Source organism: Excalfactoria chinensis, chromosome 4 (assembly GCF_039878825.1).
Source record: "Excalfactoria chinensis isolate bCotChi1 chromosome 4, bCotChi1.hap2, whole genome shotgun sequence".
NCBI lineage: Eukaryota > Metazoa > Chordata > Aves > Galliformes > Phasianidae > Excalfactoria > Excalfactoria chinensis.
In genome coordinates this window covers 2576809-2586539 of record NC_092828.1, presented here as the reverse complement: position 1 = coordinate 2586539, position 9731 = coordinate 2576809, and the positions used below count along the sequence as shown (strand labels likewise).

Below are 9731 nucleotides of genomic sequence, written 5' to 3'. Positions count from 1 at the left end.
GGGTGTGTTTGAAAGGGGGGGGGGGGGGGGAGACCTCAGCCATGGGGAAAGGATCCCATCCCAATACCTCACTCTGCTCTGTGTCTGCATGGCCTGAATCTCCCAGCGTAGCTTCAGGAGCACACAGGATCCAGTGTAGGAAAGGGCACATCTGAATGTATCATTTCAGAGCCAAAGGAGAGGCGCTGCAATGGAGAGAAGCAAGCGAGGAGTTTTCCAAATGGTACAAGCTCAGCTTTTCCCGTTGTAAATATTATCCATCGTCAGCATCTCTGTTGTTCTGGTTGTTTATTCAGGCAGCACTGTGCTACTTCCAAATCCACGTCCTGAGAGCAGAACATCCTCAGAGGTTGCAAACCGCACAGCCTCGTTCAGGCTGTGCGTGTATAAAGGAAACAGAAGAAAGAACAACTGCTGTGTATAAGAAGTGCAACTTTGCCCCTCAAACTAGTTTATAAGCACCGAATGAAGCATTACAGAGAAAAATGCCAAATATAGGACTGAAACAAACAGTAATCTCTTTGGTATTGTTATATGCAGTCCTGCTGATATAGCACGGCCGTGTCCAGCAGGACACTGCGTGGACTGGAGCAGACAGGAATGGTCTTTGTGGTGTTACTGTGCTGCAGTTCTCACCCCTCCACAGGCAATTTGTAGGAGAATGAGAAGGTGAGATCTTTCATCTGCAGAACACGGAGCATTGCAGCTGACACCTATGAGAACTAGGCAGACATCCAGCACTCATAAAGATGTTGATGGAAGGGAAAGTGCTTTAAAGCTCCACGTGGGCACTGCAGCTTCATCGCTCCAACGTATGGAATCTGGATGGATCAGGCCGAGCCCAGGAGCTCCAGGAGAGCACCGACTGCACCAAAGTAACCCTGAGGAGCAAACAGAGCTGTTAACAGCCCAAAGGTGGGCACACGACTGACACAGAGAATAACAGGACGTGATAGGTTTGACAAGAGAAATGCAACGTGGAATCTGACCTCGTGTTCTAAGAACAGTGCTTTCAGCTGTCCCTTCGACCAGTAGTCCAAAGCGTACGCCAGAAGCCTCATGGAGATGGTGTTGATGCGGAGGAAATTGCCAACAAAGACCACTCGGTTGATGTTCTGCAAGCGTGAAGAAAAAGATGGTTTAAGGCTGTTTAAGGCTGGACTCCCATTTTCTGCTTGCAGTGGAAACACCACCCGAGGGTAAGAAGAAATGGCACTTTATTGTGCTCTCTAAAAGGCCATCTGTGGCCGTTTGAGTACATTTTCCATTGAGGTGTGCTGTGAGCACTATTGATATGGTGTCTTACATAGTTTTACAAGTAAAAGCAGTAAGTACTGAGTGTCTGCCAACAAGAAGAGTGCAGTATGATTCCCACTCTGTCAGCTCGTCCCATAGGAAGAGGCTCAAACTCAAGAGAAGAGCGTGCCTCTGTTCTTTCATAGCCCTGTACAATGCTGCTTGACATGAATGCAACAAGGCAGCACTGTAAAGAAGCTGAAAGCACAGAGATACAGTCATGTTCAGAGAAGTGGTGCTGCTTGACCAAGAGAACAAAAGCAAGTGGTGAAAAGAACATCGGAAAGATCTCCCACCTCTACCCCTCCACCCCAACTTCAGTACTAAATATACAAGAAAGCACACAGCATAGTGGTGGAAGAGGGACCGTCTCATCACGCTGCCAAAAAGGACCTACCAAAAGCCAGCCCCAAATTCACTGAGAGTAACTCAGTTCACAGTGATCTGGCTCAAAGTACACAGACAAGCAAGAACAAAGTTCACTGATGAATCCAAAAAGGGCAGATTACAACGTAGTGAAGATCCAAGAAGACAAGAATGAACACGTACCCATGGAAAAGCATGCAGGGAAAAAGAGACTGCAGAATAGCAGTACAGGAGTGAGGCTTCAGAGGGGAGGCAACAAAATGGGTTTTCCCCAGTACCTCATTGAGTGCACACATCCGCGCGATGGAGCCGATGTTGTTGGTGATGGTGATCAAGGTGGCCTTGGCCAGGTCCTCTTTGCTGACAGACTCCCTCTTCTCCTTGCTCATCATGTTTCCAAAACTGTTAAGAAAGTTGTAAAGTGAATGGTCTAATTGCATCAAAATTCCAGGGAAAAAATAAAAAGGGAATTGCTGGGTTAACTCAAATAACATAGGGCTAATGTGAAAGAATTAGCAGTGCTAAGACATGTGTATTTGGTTTTTCATCACTGCACAACCTGTGCTGAGCACAACCCAGCAGTCACCACCGTTACCTGGATGCTACAGCCCAGCCTGGCAGCCCGAACCGCTCGTAGTCTCCTCCATAGATGTCCCGCACCAACTTGTCCACTTTGGTGCTGTCCCCGTGGGACGCCATCTCCATGGCCTCTTCAAAGGTGGAGCAACCTGTGAGAAGGCAGCAGAGCCCAAAGAAGGTTCCTCCTCCAAGACTGCAATGGAAAAGAAAAGGAAAGTCACCCACCGGAGTACTGAGGCAGCTATTCAAAGCTTTGGTGTGGCGGTGTGCTGTTCACTGTGCAAACGGACCATTAGCGGTGTTTAACAGGAGTAAAACCTGTACCGTGGGGTTTTATCAATGCTCATTTTCATGAAATTCAGGGAAACTTACAGCCACAAAACTCTTTGGCTTTGCTGAGCAACAACAGTCACATTCTCAGTGCAGCTGTCCAGAAGCTGTCTGGGGAACTAAGGTTGTCCTGGCACCTCTGCTGAACTGACTGGAGCTAAACATTGTTGATATTTAAGTAAATACCAAGATATGGGGTCTCTGATAAACCCGGTTAATTCCTGCAACAGGACAGCTGAGAAACCAGCTTCTAAAGATGCCTGTTGCAGTAAGGAGGCTGAAACATGAAATTCAGATTCCCTTTTCCAGGAGAAATCTTTGTTGGCAGAGATGAGAGACTGCAGTAAAAGCTGGAGTGTGACAGTCAGCTCAGCACATTTAATGCAGCTTGTTCCCAAAAGCACAGTGCAGAAACATATTGCAGGCTGAAACAAAATAGAAAGTGAATGCAACCCGCTGCAGCACTTACCTGGTGCCAGTCACCCATCTATAGTTTTCTTTGGAATACACAGCCAAAATGCTGACCCCTGAGCCAATGTTCACCAAAAGGAGAGGGTATGGATTCTCCAAGTTGAACGGGAGCTTCTGACATCGTTCAGCGTTGGTTGGATGTTCAAAATAGTAGCACTCTGAATGGCCATTGAAGCCAACGGAATCGATGTACAGAACTCCTTTAATAAGGCAGTCGAGTTCATCTAGCTTACGAAGCTGAAGGTCACCCATCTGGCAGGAGAAAAAGGAATATTCAAGAAGTAGTTAGGGATGGGAGCATTGGTACTCACTGCCAGCTAAATCCAGCTACCTCCATTCCTCCCTATGGGGACAGAGAGAGAAGTGAGGATGACAGCAGGGCTGCGTCTCACCCCCTGAGGACTGCTGACTGTCCTGGCCCTGAAGTGGAAAGCAATAAACAACTTGAGCCATTGGTGGAAGCCAGGAGAATCCCATCCCATTGGGACTCGGAGGGACTGGCAAGGAAAGCAAAGGAAATTTAAATAGGGCTTAAGTGTTTGACCAAAAAAAAAAAGAGAAAGAAAAAGCAAAGCAGCAGAAATCAAGATTGTTCTTCCCTTATTTCAGTGCCTGGAGGGTGCCTAAAAAGCCTCTTTATTTAGTACGTTTTTCAAGCCTTGCTTAAATATTTAGCAGACATATATTTCAGCCATAAACAAGAACCTAACTGATGATAATGGAGCTAGGTGATGATGTCAAACCCCAACTGCTAACCCCTTCCAGGTAATTCACCACCTCAATTGCCCGAACCTCCGTCAGCAGCACAATGTGTGCTAGAAACGAAGCTATGGGAGCAAACAAAGAGTGAAAATTAAGCATGGGAACACGCAGCAATGAGGAAGAAAGAACACTTAGCTGAGTGTAATCACAGAGCAGTGATACAAAGCCCTGTAAAAGCACACGGCGTGGAGGGCAGGGAGTAATTTTAGAGTTACAGGAATGTTGCATGAGCTTTTAGGAAAGAACACAGCCTAATTTAGAGATGTGAACGTGACTCCACACGCTGCTTCCTGAGCTGAGTTTAATTCCAGTCAGGCACACTCCTCCAAAGCTAAGGCTTAAAGAAGCTGAAAGGCTGCAGAGAAGGGCTGCGAGAGTTTCTAGCTTTAAGCTTAAAGTTTCACTACCAAATCCTAATTGTACACAAGCCAAAAATGCCTACTGTGAGAAAGTCCTGCTCAAATTTGTACGCTCCACCTCCCGTGGCACATAAGGTAGTATGGAGGCTCGAGAAGTGCTTTTCGCTTCCCATTTGAATAAAAGCAGGCATGTCATGGGTAGGAAAGCGTATAAAGTGCAGATTGCCTTTACGTCCACACAGGGTAAGGTCCTTTAGTTCAAGGTGCACATCCCGAATGCCTGTGGATCCATAGGCCACGTTCGATGTCAGGTACTTGCGGATGTTTTTGAGGTTTTCTACTTCTTCATCCTCCTCTTCGGCAGTGATGTCCTTTGGTTCAAAATAAACAAGTTTGACTAAGGTCCCACCGATGTCCAGGCCAAACCAAGGGAAAACTGAAAAGAGAGGGGAAAAAAAAAAGACAGTGAAACAGAGCACGGTGCCGTCAGACCATCAGCAAAAGTAACTGCACACACTGCTGTGTGATAATCCAATCCATACAACCACAAAGAGCACCAGAAGGGAGACACAGCCCAGGCCTTGCAGTATCACTACAGCAATCTGAATCCCTAGCTATTCCTTTTTAGAAAGCCAAAGCCAAGGATAATACTGGTGCTCTGACATCAAAGCGATGCACAAACGGTAACTAATTACAACACATAGCACCGAGGTAGGCAAGTAGTCTAAGATGCCCCAGAGAGACAAAAACAAATGTCTAATTGGATTATTTTATTAGGCAAATTCCCCCACCGTACAAAATATGCATTAGTGTCAGGCCCAGCAACATTTACAGCTGTATGAGATAATGAGCTTCTTGGAAAAGATCAAGAGAAAACCCTGATCAGATGGAATCTGCGATTAGAGCTGAGAGCTGGAACGGATTAATATTGCTATTAATGAGCTAAAGGATAGGCTGGAGCTAACGAGATCCTGTAGGGCAAAATGCAGCCACATGGTGTGGCTTACAAACCCAATATATTGCCCTGCTGCCGTAAGTGTAGTATACCCTCCCCCTGGTGGGTGGACTCAGATTCCTCCCTCCCCAGCAGCTGCTGCAGCCAGCAGTTCCCCAAGCTCTCTTCCAAGCACTGAGTTATTTATATGGATTGACACAGAGGCCACCCCCAGCCATCACCAAAAGACAAAAGGAGCCATGAGGTCTGTTTTAGGAAGCACGTCCAAACCCCAACCACCCTCTATTTCTGATGCCTGCACCTGAAACAAGAACAGATGTAAGAAGAACAGCTCGTGAACGAGAGAGGGAGCAATCTGCATGGCTGGCCAACAGAAAGCAACCCAAGGTCTTCTGCATTAATATTTCTGCTGCTTTCCTCTCTCCTGACTGCCTCAATGTTCTGAACCCCAAAAGCCTTCACATGGAATGGTTAAAAGGGATCTTAAAGACAATCCCATTCCTGACCATCCCTTCTCGTGGGCTGGTAGCCACTCACTACATCAGGCTGCCCCATCAGCCAGCTGGGAGGTTCACACACCAAACTGCTCCATTTAGACAGAAACCTTGCAGATTTTAGGGCTCTTCTAGACCCAATAAAGGGAGAGCTCCTTAGAAACACCACCCCGGCTCATTTTCAGTGCTGGCAACATCTTCCATTTCTAAAATGTCGATAATCTATGGGATAATCTATGGCAGCTCTCCACTGTAGAGGACAGGGCAGCAGGAGATGTTGCTTGCAGAGCCTGGTGCTGCTCTCAGGTCTCCTCGTTTCCCCCTAGCTGGCTCCAACACAAGCAGCCAGCATCAGGGGGTTGGACTCAATGATCTCTAGAGGTCCCTTCCAACCCCTACAATTCTGTGATCAGACTCTATCCTGCCACCATGGACAGCTCTACAAACACCTTATGCAGGTAATTAACTTCAATCACATGGATCAGTAGGCATGGAGGGGATGGGTTGGGGTTGGACTTGATGGTCTTAGAGCTCTTTTCCATCCTTCCCGATTCTATGATCCATAACAAAGACTCAGAATCATGAAGGTTGGAAAAGAGCTCTAAGAATCCCAACCCCAATCCATCCCCACCATGACCAAGTCAGTGCCACGTCCCAATGCTTCCCAAACACCTCCAAGGATGGGATCTCTCATTATACACATCCCAAGCACAAGTTAAGAATCCGAGGAACGTGAGAGCTCAAAAGTGAACAATTCTTCAGTTTACCTGTGCAAACAAACACTCAAATAACCAAGATTGCGGTCAAAACTTCTCCCATATACGATACTTTTGGGTTCGATTCTTTTTGGATAGGGGTGTGGTGCACAACTGAGAAAATTATTTCCAGGGTATGGAGAAATGTGCTTTTTCTTACAGGAAATCAGCCAACATGAGCATGTAAGGAAGCCACAGCCATTCCCTATCCAAGAGCTAGAAAAATCCATGCCTTCAAAGGGAGGAAGCTCTCTTGGATGAACGCCATCACCATCTGCTATCGAGATTTGTCTTAAAATACTGCTTTTTCCACCATTTATCATGCAGAGCTGTCTCCCTTGTGAGCCCCCAAAGGCCCTTCTGAGAGCTGCAGCACAGCACACATAGGGCTGGGGGGCAACAGGACCCTTTGGGAACTGACAGCCATGAGCACCACTACCAAGGTGAATGAAAACAAATAAAACACAATGCTATTCCATGTGGAAAGAAGCAGGAATGCAAGCAATGAGCTGCAATCATAGAACCGTGGAATGGTTGGGTTGGAAAGGACCTTAAAGCCCATTCGGTCCCAATGCCCTGCCTTGCTCTTGAGGGCAAGAAAACCAGAATGCCTTTGCCATATTAATTGCTTTATAAGGCTGGATGGGTTACAAATAATAATAATAACAAAACTCAATGGATTTCTTTCCTTCATGTTTGGAGAGCTGTGTCAAGATGAACGAAGTGATACAACTACAGACCCCCCGGGTGGATTTTCTCCACGTGATATAAGTGGTGTTGCAGGTTGATCCTTCAGCTAAGAGCCAGTTCTTCTGGAAGCTAAAGAGATTTGCCCACAGAGCAATGAAGACTGATGGTTTAGCTGAGTGTACGACAACATGGCTACGCTCGCTCTAAAAGACTCAACATTATTTTTCATGGTGCTATGGAAATTTTACAGCTGGAAAAGAAATCGATAAGTAAACATTCATCGGCATTAAATACAAAGTGACACGAAGGTTCCCACTCCTCAGATCTCTAAAAATAGGCTCTGCTGGGAATTCACAGCTCACATGCAATTCCAAAACATAAAAAGGTATTTAAAATATATATATATATATATATATCGAAGCTTATGTTTTGCATTGCAAAGCGGCTGCTGATGGTTTAGGTATGGGCTTCACTTCCTGCAACACAAATGCAACGTCCTTCCCCTCTCCTTTTGACAAACAGCAAAGCAGTATGGATGGTGCGTGCCAGAAGCACCACAACAAGCTGCTTATTGTTATTACCTAAGAACTTGCAGTCTGTAGAAAGGAGAAATATAACTTGTTTCTCAGGGAAACAATCAAAAGCCATCTCTGCCAAGGGAAACGTGATTGCAGGCATGAGCAGAGCAGGGGAGTGCAGGCAGACGTGGGATGGGAGAAGGCTGCTGAACCAAATCGTTGACCTATTTCTCTTATCATAAAGTAGATTCTTTACAGAAGAAAAATACATTCCATTGCTCATTACTATCTGGGTATCACCAGCTTCACGCCTGGCACTTCGCCCTGCCTGCAGAAAGCCATTCAGAATAGCTGTACTGCAGCTGTGTTTGAGTAAATGCAATGTGAACATCCTCTTCATTCACCTGCAGTGTTTCTGGTCCAGTGAGACTGTCCTGGTTTCAGTTGAGACGCGGTTAATTTTCTCCATAGTGGCTGGTGTGATGCTGTGCTTTGGCTCTGGGAGGAAAACAAAGCTGATAACGCAGTGCTGCACAGAGCCAAGGACATTTCAGCTCCTTGTGCTGCCCTGCAGTGAGGGACAGGGGGGGCACAAGGAGCTGAAAAGGAACTGACTAAGGACAGCTGACTTCAGCTGGCCAAAGGGACATTCCATACCTCATGGTGTCAAGTGGAACTATAAAACTGGGGAGGCTGTGCAGTGCTGAGCAGCCTGATGGTTTGAAGGCCTTTAGCTTCTTCAAGAGCAGGAAGGCACACAGCTCAGACACCCATCACGTTGCTCCAAGTTTATCTCTGATAGTGAATATCTCAGATAGAGCTGCAACGGCGACGCTGTGATCCCAAATCATACCATGCTGACCTTCCAAATGCTGTCTCAAAAACTATCGCCATCTCTTGTCCTAAAACCACTCCCCATTGCATTTCATAGGGTACTTTGAGTTGGAAGGGACCTTACACAAGACATCTGAACCTCAACTTTGATGGAAATACCCTTCAAACTTCCCAAGAGTGAAGTAGAAAAAGATCATTCACTCCCCACAAGCTGCCTTGCCACCTATTAATGAGTATATCTCTAAATAACAGCCCTGCAGCTACAACTGGGACCTTTAGTTGCCATATTCTTACAGTAAAACTATGCCACATTGGAATGACATACATGATCACTGCCACTACGGCCCTTACATCCCAATGTGGAACTCATATCCCATCCTACTGGTCCTTCAGCACGCAGAAAACCCCACAGTGACCTTAATTACTTCATATGAACAACCATTTCCCAGTACAGGATGACTCCCATCGTCTGCGAATGAATGAAAGGGAATTACAACCCCACATTAAGCTGGAACGAGGAACACCATCGTGTGAGCATCTCAGGAAGACTTCTGATAGGAGCTGCTATTCCTTTTGACAGCAACTCCTATTTCTATTTCATACTAAGAGATCGGGGTCATATCACATATGTCTAGGCTGAAGCCCCCTGTCCCCGCCCCCTCCCATAGCCCCGCCCCCTAGCAACTCACTAACCCCACCCCTTCCTCAAGCCCCGCCCCCTTCCTGATGGCGCAGTTCAACCCACTCCCTAAGCCCCGCCCCCTCCCCAGGCCACGCCCCCTCTCTAAGCCCCGCCCCCTCGCCCCCTTCTCCTCACTCACGCGGGCGGTTCTTGCGGACCGAGTCCCTGCGATGGCTGCAGGCCGCGCCGCCCCCCTCACACGGCTCCGGCCCCGCCGCGCTGCCGGCTCCCGTCCCGCCTCCGCTCCATCGCCGCGGGTTCCCCGTTTCCGCTTCACGCCTCCGGGGCTTCTCATCCGTGCCGCCGTTGTTACGCCGCGGCTCCATCCGCCTCACGGCCTGACCCCATGGGCCGCCAGCGCCGCGACGCGCCGCGCTCCTCAACGGCCACCGCCGCAGCCACCGCCCGCAGCGCGCCTGCGCCGAGCGGCACCAAACGGCGCCCCCGGCCCTCGGGAAGTGGGCGGGAGAAGCTCGTGAAGAGACGTCCAATCGGAGTTCTTTGCCGAACGGACGGACGGGAGGTGTGGCCAATGAGAAGCATGGGTCAGACGGAGAGCCCGCCTACGGTGTTATTGATAAGTGCGGCTGTCCAATAGGATACGGGAGCTCAGAGCGGGGCGGGGATTAAGGAAGCCGAG

General features: G+C 47.9%; 1 protein-coding gene across 2 annotated transcripts; it reads right to left on the bottom strand.

The window, feature by feature from the left end:
* Window positions 1-271: 271 nt before the first annotated feature.
* On the bottom strand, window positions 272-9558 carry PANK2 (pantothenate kinase 2). 2 transcript variants are annotated; one of them, XM_072335874.1, is made up of 7 exons: window positions 9231-9558; window positions 4247-4599; window positions 3041-3294; window positions 2258-2434; window positions 1941-2064; window positions 990-1115; window positions 272-881 (listed from the first exon to the last, which is right to left on the bottom strand). In XM_072335874.1, exons 1-7 carry the CDS (start codon window positions 9415-9417, stop codon window positions 831-833), a joined length of 1272 nt encoding a protein of 423 aa, XP_072191975.1. In that variant the 5' UTR covers window positions 9418-9558; the 3' UTR covers window positions 272-830. The 2 variants fall into 2 exon arrangements, with proteins under 2 accessions (XP_072191975.1, XP_072191976.1); XM_072335875.1 differs by lacking the exon at window positions 9231-9558 and having other exon boundaries at window positions 4390-4549.
* Between the last annotated feature and the right edge of the window lie 173 nt (window positions 9559-9731).

What these genes read in the sequence shown, in the direction of transcription:
- PANK2 (XM_072335874.1), bottom strand. Translation starts at nt 9,417, where the DNA reads ATGGAGCCGCGGCGTAACAACGGCGGCACGGATGAGAAGCCCCGGAGG. An exon ending in TTGAGCAGGACTTTCTCACA is followed by an intron (nt 3,295 to 4,246) that starts GTAGGCATTTTT and finishes TTCTCCTGCCAG; the next exon opens with ATGGGTGACCTTCAGCTTCG. An exon ending in GGATGTGTGCACTCAATGAG is followed by an intron (nt 1,116 to 1,940) that starts GTACTGGGGAAA and finishes TCACGCTTGCAG; the next exon opens with AACATCAACCGAGTGGTCTT.